This window comes from Eucyclogobius newberryi, unplaced genomic scaffold, assembly GCF_026437365.1.
Source record: "Eucyclogobius newberryi isolate DKJ021-1_F unplaced genomic scaffold, fEucNew1.0.hap1 SCAF_11, whole genome shotgun sequence".
NCBI lineage: Eukaryota > Metazoa > Chordata > Actinopteri > Gobiiformes > Gobiidae > Eucyclogobius > Eucyclogobius newberryi.
The window spans coordinates 24,439,658-24,462,704 of NW_027315735.1; the positions used below are offsets into that span (position 1 = coordinate 24,439,658).

The window sequence follows — 23,047 nt, forward strand, 5'->3', positions numbered from 1 at the left end:
TTCAGCAGCCACTAGCATCCAAAATACTAATCTCTTTGTATAATATACTGATAGTGGATAATGACCAATAAAAACAATCCTACACATCAACAATGCATTAACTAATTAAAGTTGGCTGCAATATTTTCCTGACAATAACGTGCCCTTTGTGAGGACTCGGAGTCCATGCTAATTATTGCAGCTAATTCAGCACCAAGATGGCATAACAACACAGAGCAGAAGAAAATGGCACAAACAAATTGCATTTGAACAGAAGTTGTAATTAATGCAGTAAAAAAGCAAATGTTTTGAAAACATGAATTACAGCTACAATGACAGAACACACTCTTAGGTCTTATGGGGGAATGTTTGTTCATCAGTAAAATTAAATAGATTACAAAAACAAAATTGAAGAGCGACAGAGCACGTCATGTTTTCAGAGTCCAAGGAGCAGAAAGATACAGACAATTTAATTAATAACAGAATTACTTAATATAAAACTATTTGCTGTTCTCATCGTGAATGTACTTATAATTAACTGTCTGGAACATTAAGTCTACATCCATAGGGTTCATATGTGGGAATATGTGAGACATCAGCAAAATGCTAACTCTTTAAGGAGAATTTTAGCATCTTTCAACCATGTTATTACTGTTTTTCTTCTCAAAGTACAACAGCATATTTTTTTATAACCCAAAGTTGTATTTAGAATTATTCATGTATTTTGATTTAGGGTTGTCAAAGTCAACACGTGAACTCATGCATTAAAAATGTACGCATTAATCATGAATTAACACACTTCAGATTTAAGCAAACATGTTCTTTTAGATCAGGCAATGAGTCTCTCCTGAGGGGGAAGGAGCAGGAGCAGAGCTGATGTCACACGGTTACATTTCCACATAAAATCCATCAATGACACCACACATGCGGGTTTTGTTTTTGTCTCAGAGTGCACGTTACTCAACTTCAGATCAAAGCAAAGCCTTTCGCTCTCGTGTTTGGTTCAGTCCGCGCCACGCTCATCCGGAGCTGAACACGCCGCGCTCCGCAAGCAAACAAACCCCGCGTATTAGACTAGTCAAATGACCCAAATATTTCACCAACGCCACCAGCAAATTCCGTCACTAAAAGAGCCAGTTACACCTGCAAGTGGAACCTCTAAACCTGATGATTGGTCATGTACATTGACCTGAAATATGTGACCAGCGACCACACAGACACAACACGAAATATAATGTCTAGACTTTGTTGTAGTTGAGCCTTTAAATAATTCATCTAGATTTGTGAAATAATCAAGTTACACAATTGTATTACGAAAATGTGCTTAAATACTTAAATAGACAATTACATAATGAAATATTAAAAAGAGCATGAAGTGATTAATCGTGATTAATTACATATCAAAAGTGTGATTAATCTGATGTGTTTTAATCAATTGACAGCACTAGTTTGAATCATCTTTATTCTTCTGCCTTCAAGACCTGATTGCTCCAAACAAACTGTTCTGCACTTACTACATGCTCAGATTCATTAAAAATAATAATAATAGTGAATCAACATTGCATAGCCATTTTGACATGAAATACAATCTATGAACCATGATCTGCAGCTTCCACGGGTGAGATTCATAGATTCATATTGCAATTAAAATGTCTAAAATAAAACACAATGATCTGCGTGTTCTACGTAGATTATAACCATATAGCGGACAAAAGCACAACATGTATTCTTATGTAAAGGAACTGCAAGTGTGGGCTGTAAATTGCATATTTAAAATGAAATGTGTAATTCTAAATTGATTGGCTTTGTGTTTTTCCCCTATATGGAAACTCTGAACTATGTAAATGTCAGACGTAATTGTGATTGGCTCTTACCTGTGACCCGGCTGCTTGTGATTGGTGCAGATGGCTGTCTGGTAGTCATGACTTATGCAGATCTTGTGAGGGGGGCACGTCACCTTCAGACAGGGATCCTGCTTGGTTACATCTGGACCTGCAGCGAGAGGACGAGACAAGACTTCAGATGAAACAGACTCTGAGCATCAGCATAAAGCGTCGCAGTGGTCAGGGCTTCAGCAGGCGCCACTGAAAATACTGAGACAGAGGGGAAAGGAGCACTGTACGATACAAGTTAGAGGTCAACTCTTCAGATCAGGCACCATCTAAAATCAGGTGTTTGCAACTTGAAATTAGATGAATAGATACATAGGTAAACGGAACTGGTTTGAGCCCAGTTTAGTCCTGTTGTAGGTTTGGTTCTGTTCTAGTCCTGGTTAAGCCTAGGTTTACTTTCTTTAGTTTTTTTTTTGTTTAAAACCCATTTTTTTTTGGGAGTGTCTACAGAGCCGCGGCGCGCGGCCGAAACTGCCATGTTATTTTGTGCCGGCCGCACGCCGCGGCTCCTGAAACCGCTGCGCTATTTGACCGCGTTTTAGCGCTGTTTTAGACCGCGCAGGGTTAAGGTTAGGGTTAAGATTAGGGTTAGGGTTAAGGTTAGGGTTAGGGTTACCCATGAGGCTATGCGGAAAGTGCCGCGGTTCCTGAAACTGCGCGGCCATTTGACCGCGCCGCGGCTCTCCAGCCACGGCCTTTTTTTTAATGTGGGGTATGGTCCCCTTTGAACACATTTTAAGAATTTAACGGATGTAATCCAGACCAGAACTAATACTAGATCAAAATCAGAGTTTTATTTCCATTGTCAGTGAAAACAACTGACAAACCACCACAAAATAGGAACTTGCTTCAGAATTAAGACAATAGAGATAGAGATACATAAGTAAGAAACAGATAAAACAAGGCTTACACCAAGACTTTAATTTAAATACTTCATTAGCATCACTAAGAAACAACCCCACAATTTGAGCTCCGTGGCCTAAAAAAAGCATTCTGTCCAGTAAGCTAGTTAATTAGGCGTTTTACCCATGAATTTCAGCCGCCATTTTGGTTCAAATCAATCTCTCTGTGACATTATCGAAGTGGCAGCACGGCACAGTTGGCTTGTGTCTAAGGTGACGAAGGATCAAAGCAGCTCATTGACTCTGGCCATTGTGTCGCTTCACACTGAGGCTCAGCTAACGGCACAAGCACTTTCATTTGACAGGAGGGAAAGGAAAAGTACCAGAGGTAGTAGTAAAAGAGAGAGCAGAGAGTTTTTACTGCAAATGAAGTGAGAGACAGGCACTGGACCCCGGGCAGAGGGCCACTATTCCCTGTCTAGTCAATGTGCTTGACTAAACACACAAAAAGTCCCTCATTAAAAGCTGCTAAAGACACTAAATTCATGAAGTTAGATCAAAGATGGAGAAGGTTTTTACGGCGGAGAGTGGTCTGAAAATTACAGCCAATCCCATGTTAATTAAGAGCTGAGTAAAGTGTATAGATCAAAGGCCTGCATTATGTACAGCTAATTAGCATGTGGCGGCTAACATCTTCAAGCAGTGGCCTTGTCTCCATTAGCGACCAAATGGGACGTGAGTTTGCCACAGCTGGTGTCCCATATATATTCATATACATCTACATGCACTGACCTCAGCTCATGTTTACATCCTTCTGCTCTGTGCAGTACACAAAGACAAAAAGTCTATTATGTCATTAGTAACAACACAAGTGTGTCGCTCACACATCAAAAATATCTATAACATTGTCTTAGTAAAGATATTATTAGTAAAGAATTGTAATGAGATCAAACTACTACTAAATGAGAAGAAGCGGTGTTAACAAATATACTTGTCCACTAATAACACAAGAAGTAAGCAATCAGTGTTCACAACAGTAGAGGAAAACATGGTAGTAATGATGATAGTGATTAAAGTAGCATGAATACGTTTTGCATACATTTACAAGCAATACTGCATAACTTTCTGTAGGTGGCACATCACCTGAATGATTCTATGGAAAAAATCCCAATAAAACCATACTTTAGAGAAATTATTTGCAATTCTAAAACTACTATTTAGACACAATTTCAACTGAACATGTAAATAATTCTGCTCGACACAATAGCCCATTGTGCCAGTGTCCAAGCACAGCCGCAGAGCAGGAGCATGGGGAGAGGCTTAGAACACACCCTGGTCAGATGGTCAGCACTAAGGCAACTGTAAAGTCCAGGAAGAGCCTGGTGCACCTACCCACTGATCAAGAGCCAGTTTTAACAATAAAAGCTTTGGTCGAGTTTTGTCTGGGACAATTATATAATTTTGCACCTGGGTCCGCCGCTAAAGATACAAAAGCTCCACACGTAAGGTGGGGGTGTCGACGAGAGAGTCGTAATATATACATCCTCTAAGAACAGACGTGTGTAGAGGCAGATAGCGCGCTGACGTCTAGGGCCCATCCCGGACACACCTGCAACGCTGGTAATGTCAAATAAATATGGGAAAGAGTGTCTGGAGTCTCCAATAGATTTGGCTTTCCATCTGGCAGATCACTAAACACGGACAAAATGTATGATTTATATCAGCAAAATTGTTAAATTGAATGAATGGAAATGAAGGATTCGTAATTTCTGTCATGTGTCTGTGATTTGAATGCATTTTTCCCTATTATGTGAAGCACTTTGAATTGCCTTGTGTATGAATTGTTGGGCTGTGTTCAAAATATCAATACGGCGATATATCGTCACGGGCTCCGTATCGCCGTATCGATACTTTTCAATAACGTTAATTTATTACAAATTGTCCGGGCGGCCGTTTAGAAACTCCCTCCTGTAGAGGGCGGTAAACAGCGCGGAACTACTGAGACAGACACACACCGTGCACCAGCGTGTACACAGGCCTGAAGAAGAGCTTTTGGCTCGAAACGTCGCTACTGTTACACGCCTCCCTTCTCCATTCTATTTGATTTCCTTTTTCATTGATTTCATTCCTTTCACCCCTTTATTTTATACAAATTCAACGCAGCCCCGGAGCTAACTTAGCCCCGAGACCGCCATTTTAGCCCCGGAGCTAACACAGCCCCGAGGCCACCACAACAGCCGAACCGGAGGCAAAAAAACAGACACAAACATCACACACATCTTCCCTACTCTACACTACATAAACCGAACAGTTAAACAATAAAACCGAGCGGTTAAACAATACAACTATCCAACGGGGCCCCGCTGTTAGCTTAGCGTTAGCCGCGGCCACTTCCACGCTAGCGCTACTTAGCTTAGTGCCGAGCCCGACCCGACCCGAAGAAACGGGATTTTAAGACCAAAACAACAACAAAAAGACACAAACAGAGGGTCGACAGACTCCCACACATCACACACATTACACAGACCTTGCCAATTGTTTGGTAACTTTACTTGAATGTGTTCTTTGCATAAGCTTTGTGGATAAACATGAAAATTCATGCATTTTCTTATCCGGAATAAAACAAATGCCCATTTGGTAAAATTTAAGACCCTTTTTTCAAAAAAGTTTCAGGATACGTATCGTAATGAGGGAATTGTATCGGGATACGTATCGTATCGCGAGGGTCTTGGTAATACCCAGCCCTAATGAATTGTGCTTTAAAAAACATGCCTTGCCTTGGAATATTCTCCATGGAGATAGATACGTTTTATGCCATGCTGTAGAATATTATAGTCAAAGGAATAGAGATGCTCGGGTCAGGGTTTTTTCCAACACGCGAGTCCCGCAATTTTGGTGTTCAGTGTAATGAAAACATGAAAAAAAAAAAATCTAAAAATTATTATTTATTTTTGGCTATTTTTGGGTTAAAAATGTACTCAGTGGCGCTTGTGATATAAAGCTTGACTGTTGCTGCTCATTCCTTACTGTATATCTGCATTGATTTAAAATCTAACTAATATCAATCAAAACAACCTGTAGTAGTCTTAAAGGAAATTTCAATTTAACTGAATAAATCACCAAAAATAATTATGATAAACTATTATGACTAAAATCCAAATACACTAACATTTGTTACTAGAACAAATACATATTTGTCATTTTTTTCATTTTCCAGTGAAACTTGTGGATGGTATTGTGTCTCAGAGCTGTTTGAGTCAGTGACATCAAAATTACTTCTGTAAAGTATGTGTGGTTTCTGACTGAATAACCGTGCTTTCCATAACATAATCATCTTCATGCATGACAATGCACCATCTCATGCTGCAAGGAACACCTCTGCATCATTGGCTGCTATGGACGTAAAAGAAGAGAAACTCCTGGTGTGGCCCTTATCCTCCCCTGACCTCAACCCTTTTGAGAACCTTTGGAGACTCCTCAAAAGAAAAATCCATGAGGGCGGGAGGCAGTTCACATCCTAACAGCTTTTCTGACATCCTGCAAAGAAATTCAAGCAGAAACTCTGCCCAAACTCAATACATGCAAGAATTGTGAAGCTCCTATCAAATAAGGGGTTTTATGTTAAAATGTAACTTGACCTGTTAAGATGTTTTGATTGGAAATAGCTTTTGATTTAAGTTTATATATATAATCCTATATATATATAATCCTATATATATATATATATATATATATATATATATATATATATATATATATATATATATATAATCCTATATATATATATATACACACATATATATATACACATTATATTATTATTATTATTATATATTTATTATTATAACTATATATATATAGGATTTATAGGGACAGCAGCGTCTTGATTTTCACAGAGACCTGGTTAACAGCAGAAATGCCAGACTCTATTGTAGGTTTGGACAATTTTCATCTGCTGCGGGCGGACAGAACGAGAGAATGCTTGAAGAAAAGAGGTGGAGGTCTGGCGGTGTATGTGAACACGAGCTGGTCCAAACCCGAACACTGCACAGTGAGGGAGCAGCTATGTAACAAGGATATTGAACTATTGGCTATTGGCATGAGGCCATATTATCTGCCCCGGGAGTTCTCACATGTGATTTTGATCGCAGTCTATGTGGCCCCGTCTGCCAATGCTGAAAATGCTTGTGAAGCACTGCTCTCCTGCACTTGTAGGCTGCAAACACAGCATCCACAGGCTCTCTTCCTCATCTCTGGCGACTTTAACCACGCTTCTCCCTCTTCTGTTCTACCAACATACACCCAGTATGTTACCTGCCCCACCAGAGAGAATAGAACATTGGACTTGTTTTTTGCCAACACCAAGGAGGCTTATTCTTCTTCCCCCCTCCCTCCCCTGGGCAGCTCGGACCACAACCTTGTACATCTGAGGCCTGTGTATGAACCCATCGTGCACAGGCAGCCTGTGGTGTCCCGTGAGGTGAGGATGTGGTCTGCTGAGAGCGAGGAGGCTCTGAGGGACTGCTTCAGCACCACTGTCTGGACTGAGCTTTATGACCCACATGGGGAGGACATCAACACCATCACAGAGTGCATAACGGACTACATCAACTTCTGTTTTGAGAACATTGTTCCCTCCCAGACGGTGCTGTGTTTTCCAAACAATAAGCCATGAATTAACCGTGAACTGAAGGCTCTGCTGAAGGAGAAGAAGAGAGCCTTCAGGTCAGGGAACAAGGAGGAGCTGAGGACTGTGCAGAAGGAGCTGAGGAGGAAGATCAGGCAGGCTGAGGCCTGCTACAAGAGGAGGATGGAGGAGCAGCTGCAGCAAAAGAACATTCAGGGAGTGTGGAGGAGCCTGAAAACCATCTCGGGCTTCAAAATCCCCCCTGCCCAGACAGAAGGGGATCTACAGTGGGTGAATGATTTAAATGCTCACTTCTTGAGGTTTGATCGATCACCCGTCCCTCCCCCTGCACAGCTGCATGCTCCCTCTTCCACAGCTGGACAATGCCCTGCATCTGTTCCTCTTCGCTTATCTGCCCCGGACCATCAGCTCCCCACTTCGCCTGGACTCACCCATCCCCCCAGCACACGGTCCCCCTGCCAACCACTGACTGTCACAGCAGCACAGGTGAGGAGTGAGCTGAAGAGGATTAAAGTGAGGAAGGCAGCAGGACCTGATGGCATCAGCCCCAGGCTCCTTAAGTCCTGCGCAGATGAACTGTGTGGAGTTGTGAAGCATGTCTTCAACATGAGCCTGAAGCTGAGGGTGGTACCACAGGTCTGGAAGACCTCCTGTCTGGTACCTGTGCCCAAGACACCGCGCGCCAAAGACCTCAACAGCTTCAGGCCAGTGGCTCTCACGTCCCACCTGATGAAGACACTGGAGCGGCTGGTCCTGGACCACCTCCGCTCCACCGTGAGCTCAGCCATGGACCCGCTGCAGTTTGCATATCGGTCTGCCATCGGAGTGGAGGACGCCGTCATCTCCCTGCTGCACCGCTCTCTCTCTCACCTGGAAAAGCCTGGCAGCTCTGTGAGGATTCTGTTCTTCGATCTTTCCAGCGCCTTCAACACCATCCAGCCGCTGCTCCTGAGGGACAAGCTGGAGACGGCTGGTGTGGAGTATGACCTGGCAGAGTGGATCCTGGACTACCTCACAGACCGACCCCAGTTTGTGAGAGCCCGGAACTGTGAGTCTGACACTCGGACCTGCAGTGTGGGGGCGCCCCAGGGCACTGTCCTCGCGCCCTTTCTCTTCACCCTTTACACTGCAGACTTCAGACATGACACGGACAGCTGTGTCCTGCAGAAGTTCTCTGACGACTCTGCCACCATCGGACTCATCAGGGACGACGATGACGGGGAGTACAGAGGACTGGCGCAGGACTTTGTGGACTGGTGTCAGCGGAACCACCTCCTCATCAACGCGGGGAAGACCAGGGAGATGGTGGTGGATTTCCGCAGACGCCACCCCACTGCCCCCTCACCAGTGAACATCCAGGGACGGGACATTGAGAGAGTGGACTCATTCAAGTACCTGGGTGTTCATCTGAACCACAAACTGGACTGGACTCATAACACAGACGCACTGTACAGGAAGAGCCAGAGTCGGCTCTACCTCCTGAGGAGACTCAGGTCTTTTGGAGTGACAGGGCCACTCCTGAAGACCTTCTACGACTCTGTGGTGGCATCAGCCCTCCTGTACTCAGCATCACAGAGAGGGAGAGGAAGAGGCTGGACAGAGTCATCAAGAAGTCCAGCTCCGTCCTGGGCTGCGCTCTGGACTCGGTGCAGGAGGTGGGGGACAGAAGGGTCCTGGCTAAACTGAGTGTCACCTACTGCAGGACACTCTGAGTGTCACCTACTGCAGGACACTCTGTCCGCTCTGGAGAGCAGCTTCAGTGAGAGACTGATCCACCCTCGCTGTGGGAAGGAAAGGTTCCGTAGGACTTTCCTTCCTGCTGCTGTCAGACTTTATAACAAAAACTGTTAGTACTGAACACTCGCAATACTGACCTAACCTAATACTGATGTGCAATTCTGTCATATGTGCAATTGCTGTTGGAATTCATGTGCAATTCATGTGCAATTACTGTGAAATTCATGTGCAGTCTATGTGCTGTCGTGACACATATTCATGTGCAATTACTGTCGTGATCACATGCAATGGTATTTATGTATTTATTTATTTGTCTATGGGAGTTTTTATTTATTTATAGGAGATCTTCTACTGAAAGTGTTTTTCAGACTTCTTATAAGTGATCTGTTCTTCTGTATCTACCTCTGTATCTACCTGCGTTGCACCAATGAAATTTCCCCATGTGGGACAATAAAGGAATATCTTATCTTATCTTATATATATATATATATATATATATATATATATATATATATATATATATATATATATATATATATATATATCAATGCTTCTAATTTAACAATTTACATGGTTTGAAACTCTGTTGTGCATTAATAATTTGGAAAGGTGCATTTTAAGTTTTTATTTAAGAAAAAAATACTGTTATTCATTTATTTCATTCATTTTATTTATTCAAACGTAGGATACTAAAACACAAATAAAGCATTCAATAAAATTACCAGTACATAAAAACACACTTATACATACAATATGAGATCAAATTATATGAAACAAGTGCATCAGCACGGCGGGTCGTCCTTGACCAGTTCTCCAATAATTAAAAGGCATAAAATTATTTAATTTAAAAAGTCTCTGTGTTTTGTTCCACAGGAGCAAAGTTGTTAAAAGCCTTTCTTCCTGCCTCTTTGTTGATAAGATGGGATTGTGAGATAAAAATCTCTTGAGACCTCAAACTGTGAATACTTGGACTGATGTGCAATAAACTAGAAAAATAATCAGGCAAAATGCCAACTAGAGCCTCATACACAAACAAAAGGCAGTTATCATTGGGAGATTTGTTCAATAACATTTGAATTGTACTCTAAAGGTTAAGACTTGAAAATGATTTATATTTATCATTTATATTGACTATTTGGAAAAATCTGAGAAAAATATAATTTGCATAACAATTTGTAACGCGGTGTATTATACAGATTTTGACCAAAAGAATGTCTGAATTACACAAAATGAAACACCCTCATGATAGTGACGAGCTCACAGGTTAAAGGATATTCACATTTGGCGCTCCAAGCTCTTAACACGATGCCGTATCCTTGGTCCTATTTGACTGTGTTCCTGTCTCCTCTTATTTGCGCCATGTCCTCTGCTCCATGCATCGATCAATGTCTGGGGAAAACCCATCTTACCTCACTTTGCTTCAAAATGGCTTTATCACCCAGCGGAAATGAGAGATGAAGGAAGCGCTGACAGGACCCTATCTGGTATCTGGTTAGCGCCGGATTGGAGCACAATTTAGGATTTAGACTGTGACCTCCGTTGTGGGCCAGATTGAAAATATCTCAGGCACTTACAAACAAGCAGAGAGTTCCTATGTAAAACTTTCTCGGCCATGATACAACGGGAGATGAGAGATTTAGAGAAGGGGATGATTGATGTGCGAATAGAGGAAAAGTATGGTAAAGCCACATAATGCCACTATGGAGGTCATGCAGATGACACCACAGCATTCTGGGTTTTAGCAACCAGCGGCAAAAATGCACAAGATTCAGTGATGAGTAATGACATTTTCTTCTGAAGGAGCTCAAAACTCAAGTAAATTGTGAAAGAGATGCTACAGTCTAAATACAAATACAAAAACAAATACTAAATATTTGTTTATATCTGACATCTGAAACATTTAAATCAAGTAAACAGTTGTGGAAAACCAGATAAACATGAGGAACACTGAGTTCAACTGATTTCCCTCCTTACATTTCCCTCCTTACAATAATTGTGAGAAGAAACATCATAATATAAATATTCCTCACCATTATTGATGCATAACAAAACAAAAGTTGAATCCTTAATTTTCTAAATACATGACTGTTCCAATAGTAAGTTTTCTGAAATCAAACTTCCTGAATGTAAAAGTTAAGTTCTTGTGCAATAAAAAGCCACATCAAAAGCACTTTTCGGAGATCAAATTGAACTGAAATGATCTAAGTTTGCATTACTCACAATTATCATTTTTGACTTCTTACGAATATATTGTGACCTGAATAAACACAATTATTGATTAACAAAATAGTATTGACATCCCTACTTATAAGTTGATAGACCTAGTTGTTAAGAATTGATATACAATTTGATGAAACTACAGTTCAGGTAGTGCACAAGTGTACAATAGTTTTTTTTTTACATTTTGGTTTTAATATCTTTGAGACTATAATTGTAATGCAGACCCACAGCAGCACCACTTCTCTCGTCAAGCGTCTTTGTCTTTTCGAGGTAATTCTTTATAATAGTGTATGATTGAGTATCAATAGAAGCTGTTGTATTAAGTCACTCACTGTCAGAGCGCTAAAGTCCCCTCTTATCACAGCAAACCATTGAAACCGTATTAATTTATGCAAATGAGAAAGGTTTCCAGACACTGATAAAACATTTCCAAATTAGCAGGTGTGGAGGATTTGCCCTGTGTCTGTCTGTTTGGAGAGTGATGAGTAAATATTCACTCAAATAGACTTTGTCCTGCATCATCTTGTCAAACTTGCTCTAAGTAGGGTTATTCACAAAGTTTTGGGGAAAGAAAAAATATATTGCTTAATGCTTAATAATGAAGCTCAAGCTCTGGAATAAATCAGATGTTTTGGGCATCGGGGCAAGGCGGTGAATCTGTGAAGGCCAGATCAATGGAGCAACAAAATCACTGAGAATAAGCTCGAACATCGGCCGTGATGTTTTCTCTGACTAAATGAGAAAGGAACAAGAGCGCACAAGGACAATAGTTTGATTTGTAGCACAGGAGTTTTCATTCTGATCAGAGGAGCAACAGGATTAAAAAAAAAAAAAAATCTGATATGGAATTCCTGGCTTGTTGTGGACGATGACCGATATTTTGCCGATACTGACATTAAAAAGTTATAGTAAAGTTTGTGTGAAAATAATAACAACATTTATTTACCTTTCCATCTAATTAACAAGAAAATAATATGCTGTATGATTGTATAAACATACAGCCATATTGTATTGTGTAAATGTTCTTCCCTAAACCAGATTATTCGATAAACTGGGAATGACACATGAGCACAGAGACTGGGACAGTGCAGAAAAAATATTCGAGCCAAATATCAGCCAAATTTTCATATCTGACCAATACGATATCTGGGGAAATCCTCCAATATCACAGATAACCGATATGCCATTCCTAGACACAATCGTGCTCTGAAAAACATGTGATTCTTGCAATAGTTCAGCATATTTGAAGTTCTTTACAATGAACACTCTGAACGGACTCTGAATTTATATAACATATTGTTTCCAGTTTTCACAATCCAGAGGGCGCTCTAAACAGCGAATGAGCTGTCTTGTTCTCCCACATTGAAATGAATTTGTCTCTGGAGTTAAGTGTCCGTGGCCATATGTGATGATGACGGATAACCGTTGGCGCCGTGTGATGGGGCAGCGGTGGGACAGATGGAGGCGTTGGCTGAGCTGTGACTGGGACCGAGAGGGCACACAGCAACAGAATATCATTAACAAGTGGACACCAAGGTCGCGTGTTTGAAGACAGCTCTTTGGCGCTGCGAGAAGGCCGGACAGATGCACTGTAGCGCCCATTTGTGAAACAGGAACTTTCAGATCATAATTTGGAGATGACTGAAGCCAGTGACCGTGCAAAATGATCCGAAACGACTTGTTTTAGCCAATCAAAGCAAAGACAAATTAAATAGCTATAAACTGCAAAGTGCTTTGGTAGCGAAACAATGTGATTAGAGGACGTTTTTCATTGAATATGTTCTTTTTAAAGTGTAAAAATAGCTTGCAAATAGCAGTATTGCTTAGAGCCTTCTTTGTATCGGCTGCTCACCCACACACACTGTCATATATTGAACAAGAGGGCAAACCACCAACAGACTTTGAATAAGTTGGAGCTTAACTAGCCCGTATGCTCCATTTTGTGCATAGAAAATGTCCGAACTAATCAATTTCTGTATCCAAAGCCCTTTTTCATACTTTAATACTGTAAAAAAAAAATAACCCTTACATACAAGACGATAAATAAAATAACAAACATGTAAAGAAAATACAAATGCAATCAATCCAGCATAATATTTTGTCTCAACTCTCAGGACTAATCCAATTCAAATATATGTGTGTTAGCGCTCGTCATGTTATTGCCCTTTCCAGCTTGAACTAAAGGCAATTTTCGACAGTGTGCGTGTTCTTCCAGGTTGTGGGTGTAGCGGTCCATATATTGACTCCCATTACAGATTCAGTCTATATCCACAGAGCTTGCCTCCGGAGCCACAGGGCAAAGAGGGAGAGATGGAGATGGAGATGGAGAGAGAGAGAGAGAGGGAGAGAGAGATAGAGAGAGAAATCATTGAAGCCTCCCAAGAGTGCTCCACATTGACATTATTGATATCTGCTCTAAACTCTGCCTTTAGAATAGTGGCATCTGTAAGCATTCCTAATCTTAACAATTAAATACAAATTCACACAATGTCAAAGAGGGAAATACTAGTTGCCTGAGAGACTGTGGTTGCCAAGCGGCCCCGCCGTTATCATGTGTTTTGTCCAACTGTTCACAAATACTGGACTGAGATTAATAGAGCCCTGCAGATTTTATACTTTCTGAACTATGTATCTGGGCCACAAAAGTCCTGCCATGGACACAATAATTGGATACCTTTGGAGCATCGTAAAACAAATGAATGACACAAACTGAACCAACAATCAACATTCGACATTCAGAAAATGGAAAAAATGATCTATAGACTTGGACAATGTGAAAAATGTCATATTCTCGCTATGTGTCTTGTTTGCATGCTTTTATGATGCATATTATAATGATGCAGTCAATTGATACAAAAATTTAAAAAGAATTACAATAAATTGTGCAGTGCGCCTTTGATAATATGATTCTTTAAAAGTAACATTTATTCTATGATTTCTTAATTTGACGTTTAATTTTTGCACAATATTTTAAAATACAATTATGATTTCATAAATTTAAATAAATTAGGCTATTTAAAATCTGTATGTGTTACAATTTATTTTCTTTTTTAAGAATGTTTTGGCCCGACGGGTTTATTAGACAGGAAAGGACAGTGTGAAATGGGGGATGAGAGAGAAGGAAGGACATGCAGTAAAATGTAGGAGTCTGGATTCAAACTCATGAGACTGCGGCCGGCTGCAGCTGGCGCCTGGCTCCTCTGAACAGGTTTAGTGCTTGTTAAAGGCCCTTGATTGTCACTTGCGGGTGTAACTGGGTCTTATGGTGACAGATGTTAGGTGTTAGGGTTACCACATGGCATTTACCAGTGATTTGTAATAGTTTGGTGGAATAATAGGTCCATGTTATTTGTTTTAGAGCTCACACATGACCTTTATTTTCCTCTCTAAGTGCACAGTGTGCAACTCGATATCTTCATGGCATCTTTGGTTTACTTAAAGTAAAGCCAAACATTATCTGGGGCTGGAGTTGTTGATTATCTTAGTAATCGCGTAATCTATTACTTATTTTCTTTGATTTATCAAGTAATATATATATATATATATAAATATATATGAGCTCAGCCATGGGCTCATGGCTCACTCTGGGGGACAGAAGGGTCCTGGCTAGATTCACATCTATGCTTGACCATGAGTGTCGCCCCCTGCAGGACACTCTGTCCGCTCTGGAGAGCAGCTTCAGTGACAGACTGATCCACCCTCGCTGTGTGAAGGAGATGTTTCACAGGTCTTTCCTTCCTGCTGCTGTCAGACTTTATAACAAACACTGTTAGTCCTGAACATGTGCAATACTGACTTAACCTAATACTGATGTGCAATTCCGTCATATGTGCAATTACTGTTGTGATTCATGTGCAATTACTGTGAAATTCATGTGCAATCCATGTGCCGTCGTGACACATATTCATGTGCAATTACAGTCGTGATCACATGCATTGGTATTTATGTATTTATGCATTTATTTATTTATTTATTTGTCTATGGGAGTTTTTGTTTATAGGAGATCTTCTACTGAAAGTGTTTTTCAAACTTCCTATAAGTGATCTGTTCTTTTCTTCTGTATCTACCTCTGTATCTTTCTGCGTTGCGCCAATGAAATTTCCCCATGTGGAACAATAAAGGATTATCTTATCTTATCTTATATATATAAAAGTTTTTTACATTTCCTAAAATAATTTTAAAAAGTATATTCAATAAAAACAACAACATTTATAGCATTTATAGTTCATAGTAATACACATATAACAGTGACAGTGCTGCAGTGTTCCTGTTGTTTATCTGTTTATCATCCACTGTACTTGCTTTTCTTTTTTAGATGTCAGCTGTCAATGAAATATTAGCATCTACTATTGTAGATAGTTAGTTATGTATATATATATATATATATATATATATATATATATATATATATATATATATATATATATATATATATATATATATATATATATATATATATATATATATATATATATATATATATATTTGTTATTGAGAGACATCTCTTGCTACAGTGGTACAATGTAACATTCCTTTTGGTCAATGTTTATTCTACACTGTCCTTGTATGAATAAAAAGCGTAAGAAAACTGGACCAAACCAACTGTAGCCCCTTTTCACATTTTAGTTGTGTTTTTGAGCTTTTACAGGAGCAGATTTCATGAATCATCTTTGCCACTTACTGCCAAAATTCCAAATGTTGTGGTCTTCTGCACAGCCTCTGTTTGAATAAAACACTGTAATTCAATTAGTTACATAATATTGAGCAACTACAAGGCCTTAAAACGTCCTTTGTGAGACAGAGTTATGTTCAAACTGCAATGATGAAATATTTTTAAAAATATTTTTCACCAGATAATATACAAAAGCCTTCTGCACATATCCAAAACGAAAAGAACGTTGAGGACACAAACCTTTCAATACAGAATTGTCAAAAAAAAGGACAGTTATTAACTACGGTATTACTGAACACTTGCATCTCAAATTGGTTTGTTTCTTTCTCACAAACATACTCTCTTAAAGTCTGTAAAAGTAAGTAAAACTTAATTCATACATCAAAGCAGTCTTGGAAACAAACCAACCAAAACTGGCAAAAATCCTAACCATCCTGGCTAACAATGAAAAACAAATTAAATCAAAAGGAAAAAATGCATCTTTATTTAATTGAAAAGCACTCAATGTTCTCTTTACCTATACTACATTGTACTCAATCACAATTTCTCTGCACAAACAACACTCACGCAGCTCCGCCTGGGCGTGAACACCATTCAAACGCCATTTAACGCTGCGCTGCTCTCAAGTGTATTACCCATCGAAAAGTTTACTTAAATTACACCTGGCCTTTTGAGCACTTCTGCTCCTGTAGCAGCCGTTAAGAGGCTGAGGAATGGCTGTACCAGAGGAGGCTAAGATGAAGCGTCACTCCTGTGTGTCCTCTGGCTGCGAAGGGGGCCAGAGACGAGGGCAGTGATTGGATAATAAAGACAGACCGTAATAGCCACACTGCCGACAAGCCAAGCCGCCCTGTCAGGGAGGAGAGTCTGACCCCAAATTAATTGCAGCAGAGACAGACATGGGTCAGTGGCCTGCTGTTGTGCCACTGCATTATGTGCCCATAATCCTCTGCGCTCCCCCCGGCCTCTTTTCTAATGGCAAACAAACAGTAATAAAACGCAATTCAAATGGATCCCCAAAGTACAATGCTCTACAACTGTTATTAGGAAAACAAGCATCACTTTTGGGCCCGTGATAAACTAATTAAAAAGGTGTTTTTCACCTCAGAGGCAGAAGGAAAACAAGTAATTTTGAGAGGAGAGCAAATGCAAAAGGGAAATTGATGTTTTAAATTTTGACTGAATATCATTTTGTTGGCTCTCACTTGATTATCCACCGAATTTAATTGTTTTGTCCTTGAATTAGTTTCTTTGTCGCAAACGCACAACTCTTAAAAAATAATCCAAAATAGAAAAGAGAATGGTTCCAAAATAGTGTACTTTAATTCAATATTTACATGTAATCTAAATGGCACTTTGAATAGCTGTAGTTATTAAATCCTAAAACTGCTGCTAATATTTATGTACTAGATTGTATTTCTTTTTTAATATAAATACATATAGTTACTAATAAGACCTCTACATACATATTTCAGAATGTATGGTATCATTGTAGTTAGCAGTTCAGATTTAAATTGAATTTCAAATGTAAATTAAATACCAATTTCTAAACATAAACTGCAGATTAAACTGAAAAACTAGTTAGAAAAATCTTGAATTTTCCAAAAATCCTACAGTGTTTGAAATGTAATCTGTTTTTAATTGTAATGGACCCAGGAAGACTGGCTGATTGCACTTCAGCTAATGCGATCCGTTTAAATAAACCAATACAGCCCTATTGTCCCCATGACCCTATGCACTAGCCACTATTTTTTTGGCCACTATTTGGAGTGAGAGCCGTCGCAGCTGGACTGAGGGTTTCATAAGACACTCGCACACTCAGGTGGTCTCGGTGTGACTGAATATGGCGGAGGGAGCAGGCACGGACTGGGATACGTCTTCCATCTACAATGTACTTTTCCCTGTTTCTGTTTGTTCCATCAGGGCCGCCGTAGCCACGGATGACAGAAGTAATGGCTGATGAAAAGTGCAAACAGAGAGGGTGACGACCCAGCGTATAGAGATTCACCATGCAGAAAATTAATTATTGAAAACATGAGTGAATCATATTATTGTGGGTGTAGCTGAAGGAGGAGAGGATAACAGGCTTTTTCATTTTGAGATGTTTCAGGAAAATATATCGGGGAATTAAAAAGTATTGACTTATTGCACACAAACTGAATATTCATCTCACGAACCCTGAAAGTGTTTTTTTTTTTGTGTGACTCGGCCTCCAGCAGCATTTTTAAAGCAGCCTTATGAAAGCAAATAAACAGGCCTTTGAAGGCGGCTTCAAAGCTTAAGAGGCAAAGATCCACTTAAGGACAACACAAGCCCGGGACAAGAGGGTTTGTTCTGGAGCTAATTGTCACGGTCTAAATATACAACCTGTTTGTTTGGCTTTGGATTTCAAGAGAGTACAGGTTATATTGAATTGTAATCACAATTAATTTGATAAATTGCACAACTCTATTCATGAGTGAAGTGAAGCAAAATCACCAATATTTACCGAAAATAGTTTCTGTGGTAACACTTTATAATAACTACTATCTTATTTTACCTTCACAAAGCATGAAAAACAATAAATAATGAACAAATAGCATATTAAGCTACTTAATTAAGGTTAAAGGTCCCATAACATGCAAAATCGACTTTTCAGAGCTTTTAACCTTCTTACATTGCTATTTGTGCTTCATATATGTACCCAGAGTGTTTTTTTGATTGATTCCCGCAGTGTTTAGCTATATTACAGACTATCTCCTTCCTCCGCGAATCTCCAAACTGACGGGCGGTGGGGCAAGACCGCGTCATAAGGGCAAGCACGCGCCATCTTTCTCACTCACTCGCGCAGAGCGGCGCACCGCGGAGCAGACAGCTGTGGGGCACACACTACGTCACGGGTGGGCGGGGCACACACGCGCTCTGAGACTACGTCACGGGTTGGGCGGGGGAGCCAGATCGCTCTTCGCAAGGGTGGGGGCGAATATCAAACCAAGCCGTTTGCATTTCCGGGTTGGTGAGGGGGTCCAAGGTCTGGGTGATATTTCTTAACTATTATGTTAAGGGTGTTGCACAACCCTTATTATTATCAATTATACACTTAGGATAGACTACGAAACGTGAAAAAAAGCATATTATGGCACCTTTAAGGTTAGGTTTAGGGTTAAGAATTAAGAGTATTAGAAAAGTAGTATCTAAGCCTGAAACTATTTGTTCACTATGAATTAAGTCTTTGTTCATGCTTTTGCACATGCACAGTTTAGAGGCCTCATAGTAAGAAATATTTGTTTATGACTCACGTTCACATTGGATCAAATATCATCTACAACAGTCTTAACCTTGTGTGAGCTACAGCAGAAAGCTTTTCTCAGCTAAATGAAAGATGAACAAGTCTTTTCAGTTAAATATCTGCCAAATTCCATGCCAAATTAAACCTCTCGCAGCGGCACACCTCATATTAACGTAACGCTCACGACAGACAGAAGACAAGTACAACGATAATAAGGCATGAAAGTCTTAATAAGTAACAATTCCCCAGCAGCACAGCAGACACATTACAAGGGTTAATATCCAGCTCCTCTTCTCCTGGGCACACAATTCTTCTCAGGCCAAACTCTAGATTAGATGAAAGCAGCTCTTTAAACTTGTAATGCAGCATTATTGATATTGATCATGTTTGTATCTGCAACAATTGGGTGTTTATTATTCAGGGTCTATCACGTAAATTGGTAGATATGGCCACGGAAGTTTGTACTGTGAAATACAAAACTTCAATAAGGTTTTTTCTTGCACAGTGTGAGATCGCTTTTTGTGGAATAAATCATGCAAATATTATCTGCATTTTGATGCTATTGAACACATGAAGGCGTCTTGCTTCATGTTTATTGCATACAAATAATACCAATGAAACCTTGAGAACTTTAAAAGTTGCGGGGGAATTTGAGAGAGCAAAAAAATACAGAATATTCACAACAACAAAGACAGGACAACAAACACAGCAGATTATCAGTAAACACTATTCAAAAATAATAAATAATTATAGCCGCAAGCGGCAATGATCGGCCCTCGCCACGCCGCAAGAGGAGGGGGCGCTAACGCGCCCCAATTGTCCTTTTAGTACGCCTACTGCTCAATCTGTGACGCTGTCACATCTTCTCCCCTTTGTTTTACCATCAAAAAGCAATTTCATTTTGAATTCTTGGCAAAATGTGCGGCTTTGCCACACAGACACCGTGACTCTTTGAATAAAAATGTGGATAACTTTTGATGGTCCACCCCTGAAGATGAGTCTCACCAAATTTCAGGTTAATAGGGCTAAAGCCCTGGGAGGAGTTTGTGAAAGTCTAAAGTGTAAACATGTTCTGGCGATTTCCCCATTGGAATAACATGGGAGGTTTTGGTCATCGCTACGGCAAAGCCATAACAATTATGACATGGGTCTCATTGACTTTTTTGATGGGGATGCCAAAATTGAGTTGTGTGTCAAATTTCATATAATTTCGCAAAACAAAAAAATTAACCTCCATATAAAATCTGTAGGGGGCGCTGTGGTGCCAAATTAATTTATTTCACTTCAAGTAGGTTTAGGGCAAAGAGTTTAACAACTGATTCTAATTTGACGCAATTCGGACTTTATCTGCGCAAACGGCAGAAATGTTAAATTTGGGAGATTTCTGAAATTCTAGCTAAAGTTTGCGGCTTCGCCGCACAGAGACCGTGACAGGTATCAATGTAATTTGAATAACTTTTGATGTCCCACTCCTCAGTAGCATTTTCACCAAATTTCAGCTTTTTAGGGCCAACGCCCTGGGAGGAGTTCGTAAAAGTACGATGTTTGGAAAAACTCCCGAGTCATGCTTAGCCATTTTTGAAGCAATATGGCCGACATATAATAATATTTACCTCTGTGCCAAATTTCATGATTCTACGATCAGATTTTTTTTGGGTCATTTCCTATCTCTCAATGCATTTTTGGTACATTTGGGGGCGCTGACGCACCATTTTTTTTATTTTAGAAAAGGGAAATAGCCAGAATATAGAGAGGCACGATTTTTAGAGGTGTGCAAATTTTTGTGACTTTTCGGCAATGTTCACTGGGTGAAAAATAGGGGGGTTGGTCCCGAGAAGAAAGAAAGAAGAAAGAATATTAAAGCCGCAAGCGGCATCCAACGGCCCTCGCGGGCCGCCGGCCTTCCGACTCTGCGCTTTCGACTTGATAAAGATGGCGCCCTTATTGTGTTGAATTAAAAAAGAACTTGACAGACGGCGACACATTTGACATGGCCAATCCAGTGCAAATGAACACAGGTGTCAGTCAAATTTGCTGTTTAGCCGCACAGAGACCGTAGCACTTAGAATAAAAATATGGATAACTTTTGATGCTTGTGTAGATGATATTCCCCAAATATGAGCTTGATCGGGCTATTGCCCATGGAGGAGTTTGTTAAAGTGTGAAGCATAAATGTGAACATTTCAAGGATTTAGTGTTTTTCCCATGTGACAGTATATTTGCAGCTCCACCGCACAGAGACCGTACCACTTAAAATCAAAAGATGGATAACTTTCGATGCCCCGTTTGTGTAGATGATTCTCCCCAAAAATGAACTTGATCGGGCTATCGCCCTAGGAGGAGTTTGTTAAAGTGTGAAGCGTAAAAATGTGGTGATTTGAGCGATTTTGCGATTTTCCCATAAGGATAACATGGGATGTTTCTGTCATCGCTACGGTTACGCCGTACAAAATATAACTTTGGCTCTCATACTTGTATGATCAGGATGGCAAATTAGAATTTAGTGCAAAATGTCATGTCATTTGGAAAAAACTCTATTGTTTATAGGCCACTCTGAAGGCCAAATAGTCAGAATTCTGGGAAACGTTTGCGGCTCCGTCGCACAGAAACCGTAAAAGATATCCTTAAAATTTGGATAACTTTAGATGCCCCACTTTTCTAGAGGACGTACACCGATTTTGAAGTCGGTGGGTGAAACGGACTAGGAGGAGTTTGTTAAAGTGTAAAACATAAAAATGTGGTAATTTGAGAGATTTTGCGGTTTTCCCATAGGGATAACATGGGAGGTTTCTGTCATCGCTCCGACTACGCCGTAAAAATTAAGGCATTTGTCTTTTTGGCTTTTTTGATCGGGATGGCCAAATAGAATTTTGGGTAAAGTTTAGAACATTTTGGTAAAACTAATTTTTGACCTTCAATGTTAATTCAAAGGTCACTCTGTAGAGGGCGCTATCGCGCCCATTTCAATTTTGTCACCCTAAACTGGTCCAAACTGGAAAGTTTAACAACTGATTCAAATTTGGTCCAAATCGGACTCGTTTTGATCAAATGGGAGCAATGTTTAGATTAGCAATATCCCAAAATAATTGTCCAACTAGACCGTAAAAGGTATCCCAAAAATTTGGATAACTTTAGATGCCCCCCAGGCTGGGCATCTAAAGGGGCATTTACTTAAATACGTATTCAAGTAAGAGTGCAGTTACTTCAAATAAAACATTACTCAAGTTGGTCTAAATGTATGGTGCTAGTAGAGGTGAGCAATATTGTTTTGAAGATATGCAGAATTTGAATATTGAGTGAATCATTTACAGTAAAAAGGGCCAAAAAAAGAGCTATTTCCTCTCCTCCATCACCGTGTGGTACGCTGGAGCCACAGCTAGGGAAAAACAGAGACTACAGCGCATTGTGCGCTCTGCTGAGAAGCTGATTGGCTGCAGACTTCCATCTCTGCAGGACCTGTACATCTCAAGAACAGTTTCTTTCCCTCTGCCATTGGAACATGAACACTTCTCAACACCTGCAACTTTAACTATTACTTAATTAACAACTACTTATTACACTGTTCACTTCTGCACTACTTTTTCTTTAATGAGTGCCTTATTTGATATATTTTGCGGCATTATTGTTCATTGTTGTAAGTTGCACCGAATCACCAAAGCAAGTTCTTGGCCTGTGAATTTTGTTCACTGACAATGGCAACAAACCTTTTCTGATTCTGATTCTATATCTGCACTTTTGTGAATACTAGCACATTTTTATGTGAACATTTTCAATATAGTACTGTGTGGT

General features: G+C 40.0%; 1 protein-coding gene across 1 annotated transcript in view; it reads right to left on the reverse strand.

Annotated features, from left to right (window-relative positions):
* spock1 (SPARC (osteonectin), cwcv and kazal like domains proteoglycan 1) overlaps positions 1-23,047 on the reverse strand; it is a 107,841-nt gene that overhangs the window by 26,813 nt on the left and 57,981 nt on the right. The window contains exon 6 of the mRNA XM_072439633.1: positions 1,854-1,971. Coding sequence (XP_072295734.1) covers positions 1,854-1,971 — 118 coding nt within the window. The remainder of the gene's footprint in view (positions 1-1,853; positions 1,972-23,047) is intronic.